The 22549-nt window shown below is 38.3% G+C and overlaps 1 protein-coding gene across 2 annotated transcripts; it reads right to left on the bottom strand.

Annotated features, from left to right (window-relative positions):
- Positions 1-2320: 2320 nt before the first annotated feature.
- On the bottom strand, positions 2321-18783 carry LOC115429384 (guanine nucleotide-binding protein G(q) subunit alpha-like). Of its 2 annotated transcripts, none has more exons than XM_030148759.1 (8): positions 18462-18783; positions 18084-18249; positions 14844-15028; positions 9306-9460; positions 8852-8980; positions 6922-7051; positions 3520-3673; positions 2321-3328 (listed from the first exon to the last, which is right to left on the bottom strand). In XM_030148759.1, the coding sequence occupies exons 2-8, from the start codon at positions 18217-18219 to the stop codon at positions 3135-3137; spliced, it is 1083 nt and encodes a 360-aa protein (XP_030004619.1). In that variant the 5' UTR covers positions 18220-18249; positions 18462-18783; the 3' UTR covers positions 2321-3134. The 2 variants fall into 2 exon arrangements, with proteins under 2 accessions (XP_030004619.1, XP_030004618.1); XM_030148758.1 differs by having other exon boundaries at positions 2322-3328; positions 18084-18243; positions 18462-18782.
- Between the last annotated feature and the right edge of the window lie 3766 nt (positions 18784-22549).

Raw genomic sequence — 22549 nt, 5'->3', positions numbered from 1 at the left:
ACGCTATTTTTCACTTATTGAAATGTGTGTTTTGTACATTTGTTCTAAACCGTTTTGCTTGTTAATCTTTCATAGGTCGGCCAAATAGGACATTTAATTGTTCCATAGATGACTGTGATGGAGAGTTTTTGACAATGTCTTTATTATAAAAAACATAACGTGCCTGCACTTGAAAACCTCGTCTTTCAGTCCATGTTTTTGCACATACTGATGGACAGACGGACGTTGTGCTGGACACCCCCCCAGGACCTCAAACCATAATTGTGTAACATGACAGACCTGTATGTGGAGGACGTGTCGATAAAGCTGAGACAGTGAGAGTGAACGCCCCTCACCTTATCATTGTTGACTCTCTGCTGCCCCCCTGTGGTTGAGAACCAGTGGTGCATGCCAAAGTTTTTGCACATACATGAACAGACGGACGACCAGCTGATGACAATACCCTGCAGCCAGTGTGACCGAGGGTAAAAACGAACCAGACAGGTAATCTGGTAGTACTGTGGAAGGATACATGATACATGCATTAGTACTGAACACATACTGTACTGTCGTCACATCGTTGGCTGCGGACGTTACTATTTTCAGTGTGACTTCCTCCTAAAGTACCACACTGCCTCTCCCTGTGTAACAATGAAAATCTGGACCACTGCAGAAGTGTGTGCTGTTGCGGGCTCCAGCCAGATGGATGCATCACAGAGGAGGATTTGAGGACGAACAGTGATCTGGATGAGCTGATGGAGCAGCCAAGAAAACACTGAAAACAAACAGTAGAATGGCCAAAGCCCAGAGGGTCAGAGCGGACGGTAAACACAGATGAAATGAGAACCTGAGCAACCAACAAACCTGTTTATTTGAACCATCGGTTCACATCAGAAGACGATATTCATAGGCAACAGTGACAAAGACGTGGAAATTCAATGGTAGAAACTGGACTGTAAAGTGAGAGGGAAAAGGTTGTGTAAACATGAATGCCACAGATCCACTCTCAGAAGCGTTTCATGCATTTTCTTTGATACCTCTGAACAACATACTGTATGAAATGGGATCAAGTATGCACTAGTTTAATGCCTCGGAGATTACTGAACACAATTGTTCTCTGTAGCGGTTACCCTTTCAACACTGACCTTGATGCAAACAAAGGAGGGAGAAAAAACAGAACAGCAGTACCATGTGATATTTACAAAACGCATCTAGATAAATTATGAAGCCAGTTCTCAGGCCTTTTCAGCTGGAGTTGATTCTCGTGGGGCTGACTGGAGGAGTCCCTTGGAAATGCGTCTAATCTACATAGAAATAGACTGATTCATTAGAGCTCGTGTCATTTTTTACTCTGTCAGAATCTTGATTGTGGTTAATACAGGCTTTTCCACTGGAACCACTGAAAAACAAAAAAACCTTTTGAACAGAAAGAACCAGCTCTACAGTTATCCCCTTTTTAAAACTGTCAAAGAGTTAAGATCTGGTAGAACGTAGTTTTTTTAGTGAAGGATGGAGGGTTGTTGACGCTGCTTTCTCAGTCTTTAAAACTCCTCTAATAGAAATACATCGTTTACACTTTGTACACAAGTGATTCAACACCAGAAACAGTGAGTTCTGATCAATGGAATTAGAACATGTTTGTGGAAATGAAGAGTGAGGTAAGAATACACGGTGTCAACACGTACATAGATGCTAAAAAAAACAAATACAGTGTGCAAATAAATACTGTGATAAATGTGTTATTAGTGTTGATTACAACTACTTCCCCATCAAGACAAGACACAGACAGCATTTAGAGCAGGGGTCTCAAACTCATTTTCTTTCAGGGGCCACATTCAACCAGATTTGATCTCCAGTGGGCCGGACCAGTAAAATAATAACAGAATAACCTATAAATAATGACAACTCCAAAAAACTGAAATTTCTTAAGTGCAATTTTAACAACATTCTGCCTCAACTTATCATTTCTACATGTGCATTATGAATCAGATCTACAAAGACACTGAAGAACAGGCAGAAAATAGTTCAAATTGTGCATAATTTTCTTTAGACACTTCAGGTTGCTCATAGTTACCTCCGCCAAGGAGGTTATGTTTTTGCTGGCGTTGGTTTGTTTGTCTGTCTGTCCGCGTGCAAGATAACTCAAAAAGTTATGGATGGATTTGATGAAAATTTCAGGAAATGTTGATACTGGCACAAGGAACAAATGATTAAATTTTGGTGGTGATCGTGGAGGGGGGGGGGCACTGATCTGCCTTGGCCGAGGTCTGCGCTCTCCGAGTGCTTTTCTAGTTCAGGTTATTCACATTTTATTGTTACAGGATAGTTTGTAAATGTAAATATTTTCATAATTTAATGTTATCTTTTGCACTAAAATAAAGACAAAAATTTGAAGTTGTCCTTGTTTATAGGCATAGTGTAATATTTTTTTCACATCAAACCAAGAACATACTGAGTCATGATTTTTTTTAGAGTATTATGCTGCTATTTTATTTTAGATCAAATTGATCTGTATGTGGAACCTGAACTATAATGAGTTCAACTGCCTGAATTGTTGAATTTTTACACTTTGCAAATTCATCCCAGGGGCCGGATAGGAACCTTTGGCGGGCCGCATTTGGTCCCCAGGCCGCATGTTTGAGACCCCTGATTTAGAGTATTTGAAACCATTCTAAAAATTCTATTAAAAAAATAAACTGACAGAGTTGGTTTTAGTGGTGTGAGGTGCTGCGCTGCATCTACATTCACATGCACAGATTGACTGAAGAGGAGACCCAGTACATGACCAGTCCTCAGAGGCTTATGCAGCCACTGGAATACTTCCACCCGTCTCAATCCATCTATGTGCATTTATCCAGCTCCACTAAAGAGCTCCATAGATCTCAGAGTGCATACTATAATAGACTTCCCACTAAGGCAGTACTTTAATTGTCAGGACACACTTCATTATAGCTGGAGACATCCGTTTCAAAGAGCCTAACAGGAAAATTCAAAATACATCAGCAGTCATTTGGTGAACCACTCCGTAGATTCTCCATTTCCTGTTTGGTGATTATAGTGTTGAGCGGCAGCGTGAGGTGAACCCGAGCGCCGCAGAGCTCCCCTGACCGCCAGCTGTACAATGCAGATTGAATTACGGTGGCACCGCCGCAGTTTTAAACCAAGTTGTACACCGCCAGGTTTTCCTGCAAGATGTGATCTTTCACTGCACTGAAGACAAATCGAATGTTGTTGGTGTCTGTGGCGCAGGTGAAGTGGGAGTAGATCTTTTTTTCCACATCCAGGGAATTGAGACAAAGAAACATGTTTAAGATGAAATCTCTTCCTGCCATGACATCTTGCTGGGGGCCTGGAGGAGACGCAGGGCACAAAAAAAAAACAAAAAAAGAACAAAAGAAAACAAAGTCAAGGAGTTACATAAAAGCTTCAAAAGACTGGCAGTGCTTTACAAAACGGACTTGAAACAGTGGAGGGACAAAGACTTTGTCTTTATATTTAATAAGAACTGAATAACTGTTAAATAATACATTCATCTCTCACCATCATATTCAGGGAAGTAATCGACTAAATGCGAATGCATGATTTTCTCCTCCAGCAGATCCATTTTGTTCAGAAACAACATGACTGAGGATCTTCTGAACCACTCGTAGTTTATGACGGTCCGGAACAGGGCCATGCTCTCCTCCATTCGATTCTTGAAGAAACACAAACACAAACATCTCAGGACAAACATAAATGGAATGGAATGTGTCGTTTGACAGCTGCGCTTCACTGGGTTTTGTATGTGTGAGCAAATAAAAATCTAGTATCAAGGGAACAGCCTCTACAGAACAGAGCAACTAAACAGCTCCCCCTGCAGGTGGACTCCAGACACCGCTGCAGAGGACACAGCAACATTTTCACCATTACCACACATTTGGTTTCCTTGTGCAATGCTGCAGAAATGTAGGTCATCATGTCCACCTAACAGACTTAACAGTGACACAAGACAACAGCATCCATCCAAGTGGGATTTTCTTTTTATTAACCTCACAGAACCATTTTCACTTCACAACGGACTGAACATGAGAACATTTAAGCAGTGTTTCCACTGATGTTCACACACAAAAACCAAGTCAGCAGACAAACAGCAACCTTTTACATCCTCTAAACATAAGTAGTGGTATCATTTCACTGACATCTGGGACTGTCTTTAGACACTGCATGAATAAACTTACAAAACACAGAAGTGCTCTACAATGTAAACCAAGGCTGTCAAACATATGGCCCGTGGGCCAAAACTGTCCCACCAGTGGTTCCAATCCGGCCTGTGGGATGAAGTTATGAAATGTAAAAATGAGACTGAACATATTAATAATCACCAGTAAGATCTTAAATGGGTCGGACTAGTAAAACAGTATCATAATAACACTAGTCTACAATTTTTTAGAAATTATCTGCTTCAGAGATTAAATGTGCTAAATATTAGGTATTTTAATCCCATTAACTGAAAACAGATTACAAAACTGCGGGTTTGCTGATGCTTTCAAGGTATATGATACAGTGTTATTACATATATGTATATATTGGTTTATGTACATCTATACAATAGATTTATAAATGTTCCACTAGATAGAACCTGTAAAGTGAATGTATTGTCATGTGCAGACAGTATTTTGAAGTAGATCTGGTAGCTCTGAGACTAATATTCCTTTGGAGTAAAAATAATTCTCTCATTAATTCTTGAATTTCACATTTTGACCCAAGACTGGATCTTACAAACTTCAGCCAAACAGCCTTTTTGACTTGATTTTTCTTTATCAGTGACTCACACGTGGTAAAATTTCACTACTTTTATTTCTGGAAGTATTTTACTTGTAGACCAGTGCAACCTATTAATAATGACAACTCCAAAATGTTCTTTTTTAGTGTCCAAAAGTAAAAATTACACATCTATCTTTTAATCATCTATCCTTTCACAAAAAATGTGAATAACCTGAACAGCCATGAACAACTGGAAATGTAAAATTACTAAAAGTAAACTTTTAACAACATTCTGCCTGTTCTTAAATGTTTTGTGCCTTTGTACATTTATTGTGATCTGCAAGTTGTGATGCACATGTAAATGAAAAACCGAGGCATGATATTGTTAAAATTGCGCTTATTACCTCCGCCAAGGAGGTTATGTTTTTGCCGGCGTTGGTTTGTTTGTTTGTCCGTTTTGTCTGTCTGTCCATGTGCAAGATAACTCAAAAAGTTATGGACAGATTTGGATGAAAATTTCAGGAAATGTTGATACTGGCACAAGGAACAATTGATTAAATTTTGGTGATGATCGGGGGTGGGGGGGACTGATCTGCCTTGCCGGAGGTCTGCACTCTCCGAGTGCTTTTCTAGTTTTTCTTATGAAATTTGAGGTCACTTTTGAAGGATAATTTGCAGATGTAAATATTTTCATCATGTAATTTTACTTTTTAAACTCTGAAACAGAGAAAAGTTTGGAGTTGACATTGTATATATGTTATTATCTTATTATCTTACTGGTCCGGTCCACTTCAGATCACATTGGGCTGAATGTGGAACCTGAACTAAAATGAGTTTGACACCCCTGATGTAAACTGTTACAGATATGACATTCACATGACATACATTTGAAAATAAAATGAGTCTACATTAAAAAAAACAAACTGCTCTCTTTTTTAAAGTTTTTCAATCTGTCCTTGTCTAAATATCAGGATTTTTCCAAAATTCCAGACCTCTAACTTACAGGCCTGCAACGGTACACAAAATTTTCAGTTCAGTACATTTACAGTTTTCAAAGCCACCGTTCGGTTTTTTTCCGTTCGGTACGGGAAGAAAGAAAACCCCTCAAAATGTCTATTAATGCATTTATGAATTTTTTAACATTTCTCCCCCAATTTTTGGAGACAATAGAATATAGAAAAACAGGAATAATATAATTCTGCTGCTACAAATCAAATAGAAAATAAAATTAACTATTAATATTAAATGTATTTTAAACATTAGTATTGCACTTTTCCCTGAAAGGCAGTTTTGAACAAACAAGAAAAATCTAATCACAGTTCTGTCAGTTCACATTCTGCATAAAAATAACAAAAAAATTCCACATGAAGTGCAACATTAACAAGAGGGTAAACTGGTATTCTGTTTAAACAAACTGAAGAGAAACATTGACAACACAGTGAACCAAATTATTTATTTTAGGACAGAGAACAAACTGTTTAGGACACTGTGTGTATTTGTGTGTGCCTGTGTGCATGGGGGATTTTTTTTTTTTTTTTTTTGGTCAGAGCCGGGGGGTGGGGGGCGCAGTTATATACCTGGTGCAGTCCATAACTAACGTAACTAACGCTGTCGTGAAACGAAAGTGAAACTTTACATACTTCCAACGTTCTATTTATTCCTCTATTATACAGCGTGCGTGATAGACAGACAGACAGAGCTAGTGTTAGTGTTTTAGAACTATCATAGTTCGTAGGGGCCAAACAACGTCCGTCTTATTAACGTCTCTTTCCTCGTTGTCTTTCACCTGAACTTGAACTGATCCAAACTGGACTGGACTGATGGTGGAGGGTCTTCAGTCTCTTCCTTCTAGGTTCACATCATATTTCTTGTTTTTTTTAACCTTATATCAACTGCTATTTCATATTTCGGGTCAATGTGTGCATCCTTCCATATGTCCGTGTGAAACTTGCGCGGATTTAAAGTTTCGCATCGAACGACGTCTTTCATTCCTTTTTCTTCTTCTCATCGTACTGTGCCGTTTCGGTACAGCTGTGTACCGAACCGAACAGGTGTGTACCGAAACGGTTCGGTTCGCTACGTGTACCGTTACAGGTCTACTAACTTACTCCACTAACTTTGCCAGCCCTGAAAAATAAAATCCACTTTTTCATGACCCTGATAAGGAGACTGACGTTGAAATAAAAAGAATTTTCTCACCTCACTGGCTGACTCGACGAGGACCTGATCATATTCACTGAGCGCCACCAGGAACATGATGGATGTGACATTTTCAAAACAATGGATCCACTTTCTCCTCTCTGAACGCTGGCCGCCCACATCCACCATCCTATAGCCAAGGGGTTAAACCGACACTTCAACACATCTATCAGTGATTGACAGCCTGTTGGACTGTTAGTCTGGATGGAATTACAGAGACTAAGTGGTGAAGACCTTACAGCTACAGGTAAAATATCAATGCTGTATCAACTTTCTGCCCAATTCCATTTGTAGTGGTAGTATCTAAAATCATTTGTAGAAATGAAAGAGCCTTTTAGCGCTTCTCCTGCAATCCCATGATAACCAGAAAACTCTCTACTTTTGCCTGGCAGACAAAACCAAATTCTGAGAAATGAAAGTTTCACTTCTCAAAAGTACTCAGAAGAAGACAGGAAAATGTTGTAAGGCCTTGAACTCAGCCAATAAAATAAATGACTTTTATAATCAATCTTTTTTTTTACAGCTTTAAACTATTATGTCAATGTAGAGCGAAGAAAACAGTAAACATTAATAAAGAAAAAATAGATACTTTTTGGCATTACTTCAGATCATCTACTCCCTTAATAAATATTACATCAGACTTTTAGTTTTGATGTTACTTATTTTATCATTAATACAGTGAGCCTTATAAGAATACAGACAGCTGATTACAAGTGCTGACTTAATACAGAGGGACAAATACATATATTAACTAGGGATGCAACAGTACAGGTTAGCCACGGTTCGGTACATTTTGCAGTTCTTGAGTCACGGTTCATGGTACGGTTCGGATGCACAACCCGGCTGGAGCCCTGTGCGCCGAAACATAACTGGAAACTGATGGAGAACCTTAAGGCTCATTTATGCCCACTTTACGTACGTTAATAGGTACGTCCATTTTTAACATTGTCATGCATCACTGCCTTCATACTTCCATGCGTCATGTACGTTGGAACAAGTGTTTCTCAATCAATCCACCAGAGGGCGCCGCTCTTAATTTACCATACTGGCCAAACACCACAAAGAAGAGTAAAGTTTTTTGAGAAGAAGAAGAAGAAAGTCAACAAACATGGCGATGACAGAGGAGCTTTTACTAATGTGGATAATAATGTTAATATTCAGAATGGTAGTTGTCATAAATATGTTACTAGTTTTTCACTAACTCACACAGTTACTCTTTGAAAAGTGCCACTATTTATGGAAATTATTTGGTTCAAATCTCGACACTGCCTCCACGGTTCCCGGTGGTACTGCTCTGTATTCTCCGTCTGGGTAAGGAGCTCCCGGAAAGCGGACAGAAGTATATGCATAATGTACACAGGGGACGGACAGGACGCTCCGTCTGTATCGTTCATCTGCATCTTTAACGTAGAGCATAAATGAGCCCTTACTTGGAACTGGATCCGAGTTCTGTTTAAGTCAAACAGGCTGGGTGCAGTGCACAGCCAGGGCTCCACGTCTGGTTCCAACCAATGACAGTAGAATTCTGTAAGTCAGTCGTCTTGCAACGCTCTAATATGAGCACACAAGTTGTCCGGAAATATCATTTGAAAATGACAAGTGAGCTGTACATACTCGTACTGAACCACGAGGGGCGTACTGTTCAGTACGATGTGTACCGTTGCACCCCTAATATTAATGTGGGACTTCAATCAATCAAATTTTATTTCTATAGCGCCACATCATAACAAAAGTTATCTCATGACACTTTATATTTAGAGCTGGTCTAAACCAGACTCCAACATATTTTATCAAAAAGACGACAGAAAGATTTGTTTCCCTTTCATTTAATCAATAAACTCTTCTGGACTTACATTTCCTTCCACAGTTCAAAGGATTTTCATTGATTATTACCTCATAATATAAAAAGACAGGAAGAGGAAAGACTCACCGGAACACTACATTCTCCAGGTCAAAGAAGTACTCGATAATGCCTGTGGTGGGAACCCTGACCCTGAGAACATCCTGCTGGGTTGGCACATAAGCAGGATCAGCAATTCGGTCCAGGTCGTTCAGATAACTATTAACAGAGAGAGACCATGTAGGGTTATGAAATCTATACAAGGAAAATCAAGACAGAATAACATGTAGAACCAGCATAGACTAGAACACCTAAAATGCTTGTCAATAGTTTGACTTTAGTCATGGATGTTTCCCTTTTGGTTAATTCAACATATGTAATTTTGTAGAAAGCATTAAGTAGTATTTCTCATTTTTAACTACCCTTTCACAACAGCCTTAAACATAATAAACACAGAAACTGACCCTTCTTTGAGTATAAAACAGACAAATGGCTCAACAAAATATTTGGCAATGAAATTTATTATTACTCTGTTTCCACTCACTATTTAGTAGAGTCAGAGAGCTGATATTCCCTCTTCCGATCATAACATTCCTGAATCCCTGGGTCACCCCACAGGCTCTTGATGGCATCCGCGTATGGCTTTGTGAATGTGGTGACTTTCTCCACATCAACCTCATTGACTATCTTGGCGTGGGACTGAAAAACACAACAACACATGTCATAGCATGAGACTCAGATGGACATGAGGTCATGTATTTATAGGTGTGTGTTATGAAAGGTTGAGCTCAGTGTGGATGTTAGTGGAAAAGACTGGATGATGTCACTGGATTTACCAACCTTTCACATCCTGCTACATTCTCAAGTTTTACTGAGGATAAAACCGCTGTGTCAGTAGTGAACAGTTATTTCTAATAGGCCTTCATTCTGTTCTGTTATGACTAAAATTGTCTTCAGTCTTATGGATGAGTTATCAGTCAGATTGATAATGATAAGATAGATTGACGAGTTACACCAACTTAAGAAAAAAACAATTCAACTGCCACCACACAGGCTTTTTGTTCTGTCTGATGGCATCACTGGGTGTAGTTATTCGGGGTGTAAGAAAATATCTGTTCTGCAATATATTACGATATTTCATTTCACCATACTGTATCGATATTTAAAAGTACTGTATTGATACTTTTAGGTGTTTCTTCAAATGCAGATATTGTGGAGGTTAATTTTTGTTTTTTTGTTTAGATTTTATTTATAATTATTTAACACTCTTTTATTAAATAATGTTAGTTCCTTTGTGGGGATTAGACAAAAATAATGTTATGATGTTAGTTATGAACTGATAGAATATGAACATTTGAACAGGATCTTAAACTGTAATGTTTGTAAAATATGATTTAAGTTTTAACACAGGAAAATTTTATGATATTGCATTAGATCCTGTTGTGATCAAATAAAAATGTGTTTAGTATTTGTGCATATTTCTGGTGTAATGAAATTCTTCAAGGAAATAGTCATTTAAAAAAAGAAACAAACAAAAAATTGCCTTTTTAACAGTATCATGATATATCGTGATATATCGTAGCATGATCCTAGTATTGTGATTTGTATCGTATCGCCAGATTCTTTCCAATACACAGCCCTAGTAGTTATATGGGCAGAATTTCTTCAATCCCTGTAGAGGCTAATCCAGTGCTTTAAGTCACTGAGGTGCTGCACTGGGATGACCTAATTGACAGGCTGATTGTTACCGTGTCTGACGAATCAAAGTGTGAGTCAAACTTGCCAGTTGAACACTTAGTCCATTTATTTTCCATCACAAAATGTTGGTGTCCATTAAACTTGAACGGGTTTCCCAAAACGCTCCAACATCCACATGTGTAACTCCAGCACCTAGCTGCTTCAGCGGTCAAAAACTGTTTACCCTTCTGGGTGGAACACCTGACCCAACAAAGGAAGGTTCCTACCATTTACTTATGACCGCTAATTACCCTGTGAGACCTGATGCCCTATACACTATACATAAACTAACTGATTCATTCACATTCTGCTCCTACAATCCCATTGAAATTATTCTGACAGACTTCCAATTTGAGTATTTACATAGACACTGAACTGATAAGATGTGCATTCACATGTTCTCAGCGTTTAATCAAAATGTAACTTTTGATGTGTGCAAAGTAATACTGCCCATTCTACAAGAAAAGACGAATAAATGAAGAAGCTATTTTCAAGCTTTTTATTAAAATAACTAAGATGGACCAACAACATTTTTTTTTCTATTATTATGATCCTTTTAACTATCAAGCATTCAACAAACTTTAACTCTTTAATGTATATGGCTCAGCTGCGGTCCAGCTTTGTTCTTCTGAAATCTTAATGGTTTTAATGGTTAATATATTCCTGCTGAATGGATGTTCTACACCTCTCTGTTAACTGAGGCAGTTACGTGTGGTATTTTTAATCTGATTTGGCTGTGATACCATTTATTAGTGGAATATTAAGATCCATGTAATTACGGTCACTGTTGCATCCTGAAAAGATTAACCTGGAAGGCAGGCTCATCAGTCTGGTACTGCTTCCATTTCAAACCAATTCCCAAATGGACTTTAGTGGTATACTACAGGGCAGGGTAAAGGCTACCATCAGCACATCTTGGACACAAGCTTTGGCCTTTCACTGTGTAGGGAGTCTTTATTCCAGTCCTAACTCTGGAATAAAGCTTACAGGTTGGTCAAATGCACACACCAGCTGTAGCATCTGTAAGTAATTGCACTACGTACTATTTTGTCGTATGTAATTTATTGTGCTGTGATATATTGCAGTTTCGTTAATGTGCATCAAATAAATGAAATTAAAAATCCTTGTAAATGTTGAAAAAATGCCTAGCTCAGCACAGCACAGCTCAAGTCAAAAGAGCTGAGTAGTTTGGACCAGCCATGTAATTTTAATGCACCCAGGAAGAACAACAGATCCATCCCACTTTGTCAAAGACAAATTCTAACAGTGATCAATCTACATCTCTCAAATCTGACGGATTGGTTGATATAAGCTGAAGTCTGACACTGGGGCTGACCAGCAGAATCACCATTAGCAACCAAGAGGCATTCATGATCCTCCAGTGTGACTGGCTGACCAAGAAGCAAAAGGCCGAGAACAGCATCTGTCAGCTTCCAGAGACGTAATAAAGTTAGTCTGATTTAATTATGAATTATGCACCACAACGCACTGTGCACAGATGCACCTTTACTGGCAACGACTTTAAAGTCTGTAAAGTACATTCATTATATGATGACAGTACAAAAGCTACGATCAGGTGAGGATTTGACTCTCAGGACTTAAAGCAGTGTCTTCAGACTGAGCCACAGGTTGCTTTTCTGTTCTTCAGTAATCCAAGTCTCCACAGTAAATGAAACTGAATACGTGTAGTCTCACTTTCCTACTGAGCTCCTTCACCTGTTTTTAAAGTGTATATTTTATACAATCACATACACAAACAACAGTTTAAAACAGTGTCTTCTGGGTTTGTAAACCAGTATCTACATCTTCCTGAAAGTCCTAATATTTAGCTCATAATTAACTGTACAGTTTTAGTTGGATTCATTATAAATATATTCAGTTCCATTGCTGCACATGTGTACTTGCGTGCCAATATGTGTACTGGGTGTTGATGGTCACTTTTATGAAGAAATGGACGTAGGAACTCAATACTGCCATTATTGTTGCAGTTGATAATGATGGATGTGTAGGTTTGAATGCTTGATTTTTCATTTTGATTAAGTGTTTTCACATTCAGGCTGAGAAAATTATTGCAACAAATTTTGATCTATAGGTATTTTTCTTGTAACACTCAGTGCTTTAATACAGAGAAGAAAAACCCTGCAGTCAATAAAGAATGACTTTATTAAGATGTATGTTGTATATAAGTGTTTGCAGAAATGCACACAGATGCTGCAGCAGCATTTGTGTCCATCTTGCCTGGCATAAAGCAGCACCAGATATTGAACCTATTTAAAAAAAAAAAAAAAGCATCTGTAGAAGCTATTTTTTGTCTTTATAAACATTCCTGCAGGAAGTCATCACATCCACAGCCTCTCACTTTCCATGCACCTTTTAAAATTGATTTCATGGCTCCTGCTTCAGGGCTTTATCCTTGCACTGTTCCCTTCTCTGTGCCGTCTTCAATCAAAAACATCTCAGCAACTTACTTATAACCCACATTCACCTTCCAACTCGACACAAATATTCACTGCAACCATTACTCTTCTTTTGCATCTCAAATTTCCTGCATCTCAGCACATACATCTACACAGTTGCCTTTTCTTGTTACCAAAAACTCCCAGCTCTCTGCGTTTTCATAACTTCTGAGAATGTAATGTATACAGTACATGCTGACTCAAACTGAGTTAATCAGCAGCACACTCCCCCTCCTCCTTTTGTCACAGGACACGGGAAGTGTAGCTGTTTCTGCCTGAGTGTATCTCTACCTGGAACTTTAACTAATGTAGGACATTTGTGTGCAGCAGCAGACCTATGTGATTAATAAGCTGCTGCTGTTGGTATGAATGGGACAGATTCCTCTATGATTAATGAGGAATTCTGTTACCTTCCCTCTGGATGAGGAGTACCTGTCTCCACATGCCTGCAGTGTAACATCATACGTACTTTCCAGAAGACAGCGTGCTCTGTAAAAGGACATCACACTCTGGCAGCACGATTGCAAAACTAAACACTGTTGCAAATTACCAGAAGTATTCCGCAGTGAAGAAGACACAGTGCAGGCTCTTGTCAGTGTAAGAGACAATAAACCATGTACAGACTTCTGTGACACAGTGTGGTAAAAACTTTCTTGGAAACAAAGAGAGACAAAAAAAATAAGACCAATGGCCCTGTACCTCATGGGCATGTTCAATCAAGAATCTACAGCCACTTTTACACAGAGATCCCAGAAAAAAGGTGAGATGGTGATCCCACCTTTTTTCCACAGTCAAGCTAAAGGAGTAACAGAGGTGAGACCAGCTGGACTTTTACACAGCGGACCTGCCTTCTGGAATCAAAGGGGCAGTGACACAGCACAGTGGATAGCGTGCCATATAACTTACACGTCGAAAATACCCCGAGCCCAGCGGTTTTGCAAACCTCTCCGGAGTCGGCCTGTCTTTCACCATTGCACAAATGTTAGCATGGATAGAGTCCTCTGCCCAAAGTGACAACAGCTCGCGGATCTCGACATCTCCCCAATTCAACATCTTTCTGGTCATGTTGATATGTTTGTTTACTGTACATGGCCCGCACTCATTTTTGAATCCACCCGGCGCAGGGGTCGCACATGCAATACGCCATCAATACATCACACCTTGGTCGCGGAACGAGAGGTGTTCCTTTTACATAGTGTTCCAGAATCATGATTCCACGGCTCTGTTACTACCTCCAGAGGCGTTACAGAGCTGCAATAAGGGTGGGACCAAATGATCCACCATTTCATTTACACAGACGACGTTCCGGAATAAAGGGGAAATATTCCCAGAACAGAAGTGCTGTGTAAAAGGGGCTACTAACAAGTTGAATGTGCAACGTTTTAAGGTTCTGCTGCTATGTTAGAGTCCTGTGGTCTTGATGCAGGAGATCAATCTCCCAATAAAAGTGGGTGGTACTTTCGGTGGTGGATAACTGAACTAATTAAATGAAAGTCCATATATGACTTCCTATCAGTGCTCAACAGTAACTATATTGATATCTCTAATCATTTCAGTGTTATAAGCCATCAAAATATGGCCCATTATAAGTAAAGGCAAATTTTTAATATTTCAAAAATTTGTCAAAAATTCAAAAATCTAAATTTCTCAAAACTGGGAATAATCTTTGTAGACATTGTCCCAAGGAAGATATATATATATACATAATTGAAATTAATCCGACCAGTAGTTTCATCTGAGAAGATGTTTGAAGAAACTGCTAACAAAGACAACAACAAAGACAGCGACGAAGACAGCAACAACGAAGACGAAGATGGACACAGCACCTTCACAATAGCTCGTGGCCCGTCAGCCGGGGAGCTAACCAGAACAAGAGAGAGACTGTGTACCTTGTTGTGCTCATACTTGTAGGGGATTTGTAATGCATTCATGGCCTGGATCATGGCCTGCATGGCTGTGAAGATGTTCTGGTAGACCAGTCTGGTGAAGCTTCGCTTGTCCTCCTCAGAGTACCCGCGGCCATGGATGATCCGCATCTGCTTTATGAAAGTGCTTTTCCCGCTTTCACCAGTTCCTGGGGAAAGCATACATTACGTTAAACACACAGAGGGACCAAACGGGAAAGGCTGACATTATCCTAAATTTCTGGTTATAGAGCTACAAATCCCAAATCCAACACCTAAGGCATTTATCTGTCCTGAACTGACAGTACTGTGCAAAAGTATCTTTAGATTTGTTATTTTACCAAGTCATAATAACCATATAAATGCATTTCTTTGCAAGACACAACTGTAATATGCAAGAAATATGCAAATAGTGTCATAAAATGTTAGAAAAAAGTTTGTATAGACCAAAGTGACAAGTATTTAGTGCCACACTAAATACTTGTCCCTTTGTACTGAACACATCATTTGTGCAAATAATGCCAGATTTACAGGAATTATCTTCTAATGCTTTACACCAGGTTTCCCTCAACACATGTCAAATGTTTCTTATCATTTAGAATACTTGTCATGAAAACAGAAGCCACTCTAAATACTGACTTTTGCCTGTGAAGACATATAATTCTGATTGTTTTTGTATTTTTCATACAGTGTGCATATTCCCTGTGTTTTTTTGTATCCTAATGAACACAAACAAAAACAAATACATATGCTTACTGTAACACTGTAAAAACAAAGCTAAAGGTGGCTCATATTGAGTATGATATTCAGACTTCAAGAGTAATTGTGTCCAGTATAGACAGAAAGCTTGAAGAAATGCATTCTTTCAAAGCTTAATCCTGCCGGGCACTATTGAGTTAATATCAGATCAAACAGGAGTACGTTTTATGGCCTTTTGATAATTAGGACTATTTCACATTTTTGGTTTGATGGGTGATTTTTACTTAAGTAGAAAAAAACTAAGTAGGACAGAGTCATTAATGCATTTATATGTTGACAACAGAGGTCTAGTAATCACAACACAATAAGTCCTTGTTGACTTGATGAAACTTGTTTGTTGACAGTAAGAAAACCATAGCGTGTCTACCATGCCAACTGCTCTTGTATTTACAGGTCTGTCCTGTCTGGAATTTCATGTCACAACATGCTGCGGTCTCACTCATGCAATAGATAATGCAGGTTAAGTGAAGGATTACAGAGTTTTGTCTTGTATTCGGTCCCTCCCACAATACTGCTGTTGTTTTTTTATTGAGCAGTGGCAGACTGTCTTTCAAAAAAGATGAAGTTAAAGGAGTTGCAGAATTTCCTCTTTTAGCAGATGAGGTTTTAAAATGACAACGGTCCTTGCAGGCACTCAGTGAATGAGTGTTTTGTACAGACAGTAACATGAATAACGTACGCCAGATTGGCTTATTCTCATCTATCCCTCACACTTCAGACTTCTTACATTACATCCTGAGCCTTGCAGGAATTATCAGGTGACCTGTGATGCTACAAACTTTACTTTTGACCCTCTAAAGTGGGTGGTTACACATTCAGCATGAGTCAATCATTTCTGAAAGCAAAGTAATCGTGTCCAAAGCGAATGCATTAGAGCCTGCACTTAAGCAGAACTGATGCATCACAACATTAATGCTGTGGCTTCCTGGGATGATGCAGCTATCACATCACATCAGAACCCAACCAGTGATTTATGTGCCCAATATTTCCTCCCATTTCTGACATGCCCTAAACCAGGGGTGTCTCATTTTAGTTCAGGGGCCACATCTTCCCATGTATGATCTGAAGTGGGCCGGACCAGTGAATTAATAACATAATAATATATAAATAGCGCCAACTCCAAACATTTCAATGTGTTTTATAGTGAAAAAAGTAAAATTACATTATGGAAACGTTTACATCTATAAACTGTCCTTTAAAAATGTGAATAACATGAACAACCATGTGAAAAACTGAAATTCATTAAGAAAAATAAGTGCAATTTTAACTATATTTTGCCTCTGCTTATCATTCGTAAATGTGCATCACAACTTACAGATCACAATGGATCTGCAAATTTACAAAATATTTTAGTAACTGGTAGAATATTAGTAAAATTGCACTTACTTCTCTTAACACATTTCTAGTTTTTTGTACGTTTTGTGAAAGGCTAGTTTGTAAATTTACACATTTTCATGTAATTTCACTTTTTTACACTAAAACAAAGAGGAAAAATTTGGAATTGTCATTATTTGTAGGTTTTTATGGTAGTATTTTACTGATCTGACCCACTTGAGAATAAAGTAGGGCTTTTTATGTCCCCTAAAGTAAAACGACTGAATGTTAATATCTTCAGTGTAATTTTTGCATTTCACAAATTCATCCTACAGGCTGGATTGTACCCTTTGGCGGGCCAGTTTTGGCCCCCCAGCCACATGTTTGACACCTGTGACCTAAATAGACTAAAGCTGTATCTGTCAGTACTTTAATTTAATTACCTCTGCCAGGAGGTATTGTGATCACTTTGTTTTGTGTGTTTGCTTGTTTTTTTGTTAGCAAGATAACTCAAAAAGTTATGGACAGATTTTCAAGAAACTTTCAGGAAATGTTGATGCTGGCACAAAGGAACAAATGATTAAATTTTGGTGGTGATGGGGGGGGGGGGGGGGGGGCAGATCTGTCTTGGCAGAGGTCTGCGCTCTCTGAGTGCTTTTTTAGTTGAATGTGCAATAACCTGCTCTATGTCCCAGTACTTTTAATTCAAATGTGCAATAACTTGTTGGTACCTCTACGTACTTTTATTCTTATTACTCTTTTTTATAATACTCTATTTTACAAATGTGTATTTGTGCTTGTATGTACAATAACTTTTTAATATGTTTTAGCTGTGTTTATGTTTTGTATGTCTTTTATGTCATATCTTTACCTTTTTCTAACTCTTTTTCTGACTCAGGGAAACGCACAAGAATTCCAATGTACCTGTACTGCTATATGTCTGTGCAAATGGCAAATCTATTCTATTCTATTCTATTCTATTCTATTCTATTCTATTCTATTCTATTCACTGTGGTAATATAACTCACTGATAAATGGGTCACAATAATGCCTCATTATCAGGTTTCATCGGGACGTATTATGAAAAGAATATGTGCCAGTTGTGATGAGGAGCCTCAGCAGACTTTTTTTTTTTTCTTTTTTTATCATTACCGAGTAATAGGAGCTTGAATTCCCGTCGGGAGTCCCTCTTGTCCCGGCGGAGCTGCCTCTCAATCTCATCGTTGATCCTTCGAGCCTCTTTGGCCTCCGGGGTGAGGCAGCAAGCCCCAACACAGCTCAGAGTCATTCCTCCTGCTGGTAAACCCTTCACCTTAGGAGGAACACACACATACGTGACCACTGATGTACAATACAGAAAGAAAAAGAAAAAAAAAAGTCAATATAATGTCACTATCGCTAACAGTATTCCCGACGCGCGAGCCTAAGACAGAACAAAAACAAACGTCTTTTCCGAGCTGTAAAACTTTGACAAATGTTCTTAAAACACACTAAAGTTATCATTTGTCACAAACTGTGCGTGCGTTTTACCTTATTCCTCCAGTCGACAGGAAAATAAAGTTTGTGTACCAGCTGCAATAGTGTCCACTCTCGTGTTTGAGCCCACTTCAGTTCAGCTCAGTTCAGTTAGTCTCCGGGTGTGGTGGGCTGAATATGGCGGAGGAATACTTCATAGCGCTGCTAATTAAGTCACAACACTGACAAAAAGTTGACGCTCCGCGGCCAGAAGAAGAGCCCTAACGGTTACTTTCCGGTCTCCCCTTCAGGTAAAACCGAACTTGTTATCCTCCTCCTCGTCGTTCCAGTTTTGTCCGTCACGTCCCTTCGAGTCCTGGGGGGAAAAAAAAAAAAAAAAACCACTAACTGCGGACCATGTGACGGAGGGTTGTGCTCTGATGGGAAACCGTGTGGGCTTTCACTATTACATTATAGGAACTAATTTCCGGTGTTAACAAGAAATACGGATGCGCACGAGAACAGACGCCGAGGAGATTTAACTGCGAAAAAAAAAACCCCATCTAAACAAAACAAGACTCCAAACAGACACCAAGTCCTCACGAATTGATTATTCCAATGCTTGGTAAAAGAACACCCTACAAAGTAGTGAACTGAGACACAAACTTTTATTTATTCAACACCTGCAGCGGTTACAGATATCAAACGTAGATACAGATAGAACCGGACTGCTGCTCAGCTATGGAGGACTGAAGCTGCCATATTAAAACATATATACAGAAATAGAAATATGGCTTAATAAGTTCATTTCTGTACCATTTATTTATCTATTTTGTCCTTATTTATATTTTTCCTTATTTAACCCTTTCATGCATAGTGGTCACTACAGTGGACAGTTGTTCTCTTGTATATTCATGGATTTTGTTGTTTCAGTTCCATATTTTATTCTTTATTTTACGTTTATTAAACCAGGAAGTCCCATTGAGATTAGGAATCTGTTTGCAAGGGAGACCTGGCCAAGGTAGCAGCCATACAAAGTCCAAACAACACAAAACACACACGATACACAATGAACAATAAAACACGATAATTATTCAACCATAATGTCATCAGCTGACACAGTGGACACATGCATGATCCCGTACACTGTGATTCATACCAATACTGTAATTTTGCTGTTCTTGATGAACCTGATCTGCACTAACATGTTTGAATGTAAATCGGTTGCTTGTTATTGTTATTAGACGGTAATTAAGTTTGTTTTTTTCTTCTTTTTTTTTTTAACAATTTTTTTTTTTTTCATATTATCTCCATGAAGTGAGAAATAACTAGTATTAAAGTATGTTTAAATATGAGAAAACATCAAATTAGCTGCATTTAAAATGTTTTTCTTTCCTAGTTTTCACACAGTATATCAGTAAATACACATTTCTTCACTTCAAAAATGAAACACATGGTGTCCATCTGAGTGGACATCATTTTAACTCCATGAAAAATAGGTTTATACAAAAATCTCAATCGCACTGTTTTTTTTTTTTTCTTCTAAGAGGAATGAAAACGGGGGGTCATGATTGAAGTTCTCATAATTCATGCATGAAAGGGTTAATTTTTTTATCCCTGCATTTATTTCTGCATTGTTTTCTATTTACATTTTCTTCATTCTCCATACAGAAATAAATAGGCTTGTAGAAATAGAGGAAGAAAATGCAAAAGGGGGAATACTGAAGAGATAAATATGACTATGAATAAAAAAATGACAATAAATTAATAAGATATCAGATGAATTTAAAATATAGAAATAAAGAAAAGAGATAAAGAAAATGTAAATAGAAAGCAACACAGAAATAAATGCAGGGATAAAAATTAAATAAGGAAAAATATAAATAAGGACAAAATAGATAAATAAATGGTAAGGAAATGAACTTATCAAGCCATTTTTATATTTCTGGATATATTTTTCAATACGGCAGGTTCAGTCCTCCATACGTGTCACACTGCTGCAAAAAACCTTTTAAAAACTGCTCACATAGTGTCCCTGAAACACTTAGTGCAGGGGTGTCAAACTCATTTTCATTCAGGGGCCACATTCAGGCCAATATGATCTCAAATGGGCCGGCCCAGTAAAATACCAGTGAAAAATGTACAGTTACATTAAGAAAATGTTTACATCTACAAACTTTCCTGAATAACACAATCGGAAATGTCTTTGAGGGCAATTTTGACAGTATTCTGCCTCAGTTTATCATTTACACATGTGCATTGCAACTTAAATTACAATTACAAATACACAAAACATTTAGTAACAGGCAGAATATTGGTAAAATTCCACTCACTTTTCTCAACACAATTCAAGTTTGTTCATATTTGTTCAGATATTCACATTTTTTGTGAAAGTATAGTTTGTAAATGTGAATACTTTCATGTAATTTTACTTTTTTTTTTTTTTTTACACAAAAATAAAGAAAAAAATTGTAGTTTTCATTAAACTGTTTTTAAAGCAAAGCTCAAGATCCACTTGTTCACTTTGTGTTATAAGTCGTGATGTGCTTTTATTGTTAATGTTTTTAGCGTTTATGTTTTATTGTTTTATTGGGATTGATTTTATATCTGTACAGCACTTTGATTGAAAGCGCTTTACAAATAAACTATTATTATTATTATTATTATTATTTCTAGGCTATTAGGATAGTATTTTACTGGTCTGACCCACTTTAGATCATATTGTTCTGAATGTGGAATCTGAACTACAATGATTAACATCTTCAATGTAATTTGTGCATTTCGCAAATTCATCCTGCAGACCGGACTGGACCCTGTGGCGGGCCGGTTTTGGCCCATGGGGCCGCACGTTTGACACCTGTGACTTAGTGAGACCAAACGGGTCTGACCGACATCATTTATTGAGGTCCATCCTGTGAGAAGGCGGAAAATAAACCAGACACAAAGTAAAGAAGAGAAATACAAGACCTTCTTTTGGCACAATCTGACTCCGCGAAAAGTAGAAAGTAAGCTGGGTCAATTCAATCCACTCAGGAGAGTACTGTGTCTATGCAAATATATGTACACACACCACTCTATACGACAGTATGTATAATAATTAAATGAAAACAAAGCTCTCTTCATACTATTTTTTTTTTATATCACGTGTCCTTTTTCAAACTTAAAGCCCGTATTACAAAAAGAACTTCATTTTACTGTGAAATAGGATTCTGAATAGTAGATAAAAAGTAAATGTTCTTTTTTTCTTCTTTTTTTTAACATTCAGAGACTGCATTCTGAGTGTGCTTACATGAGAAAACAAATGAAATCACTCAATGTTTCCAAAAAAACCAAAAAGACAGAGAGAAAGTTCTGCATGCTGTGCCCAAATGGGGGAAATAAGATCCGGGGGGAGGCTTGAAACACCAAAAGTAAACACACAGATGAGTTTACATCACAAGCATCTCCTAAAAAGTAATTACATCAGTACAGAAACAACTTACTGATTTCTTCATCTTCTTATTTGCTGTTTGACAGCTTAAGATTTTTCCAAACTCTTAAAGCAGCACTAATTTTACATCACATCTGTAAAACCTGAGTCATAGCCTAATGCCACGTTTCTACAACGTGGAACCAACTCAACACGACTCTGGTACCAGGTCCTATTCCTGGGTCCGTTTCCATTACAGGATACTACCGACTTTACAGTGCTTGGTCGTCATAGCGATGCAGCGCGTTAATTCCATGTCGTCTGCTCAGAGAGTCGCTGATAAACTCGCTTGTTGCGTGTTGTCTCGTCAAGCTCATGGTGAATTTTTACGTCAGCTACCAAAGACTGAATCTCCTGAATGACTGGTGTAGTTTTGTGGGCTGTCATCATGTGGATTAACCTACCGCTATATTTACTGTCAACTTCCACATCTGTTTTTTGTAAAACAGCGGGTCACAGAGACAACACTCTGACCAATCAGTGGTCTACAGTGTTTACATGTCACGTTTTAGTATCTGTTCCCCAGTCCTGGAACCTCGGCGGAGGTGATACAAAAAAACTAGTACCGGGTACCAGATTCCAGGTCCTTTTTCGTAATGGAAACGCAAAAAGGCTGAGTCAAGTCAAGTCGAGCCGGTACCACGTAGTGGAAACGCGGCATAAGTATCACGAATCCATTAGTCTTTCTGTAATT

The sequence above is a fragment of the Sphaeramia orbicularis genome, chromosome 12 (assembly GCF_902148855.1).
Source record: "Sphaeramia orbicularis chromosome 12, fSphaOr1.1, whole genome shotgun sequence".
Taxonomy (NCBI): domain Eukaryota; kingdom Metazoa; phylum Chordata; class Actinopteri; order Kurtiformes; family Apogonidae; genus Sphaeramia; species Sphaeramia orbicularis.
This window is presented reverse-complemented; position numbering and strand designations above follow the sequence as displayed.

Bases quoted from the DNA above. Each gene is read 5' to 3' on its own strand.
- LOC115429384 (XM_030148759.1), bottom strand. From the start codon at position 18,219: ATGACTCTGAGCTGTGTTGGGGCTTGCTGCCTCACCCCGGAGGCCAAA. The intron at 9,461-14,843 runs GTACACAGTCTC...TGTGTTTTTCAG, and splicing joins ACAAGTATGAGCACAACAAG to TCCCACGCCAAGATAGTCAA. The intron at 3,329-3,519 runs GTGAGAGATGAA...CGTCTCCTCCAG, and splicing joins TTACTTCCCTGAATATGATG to GCCCCCAGCAAGATGTCATG.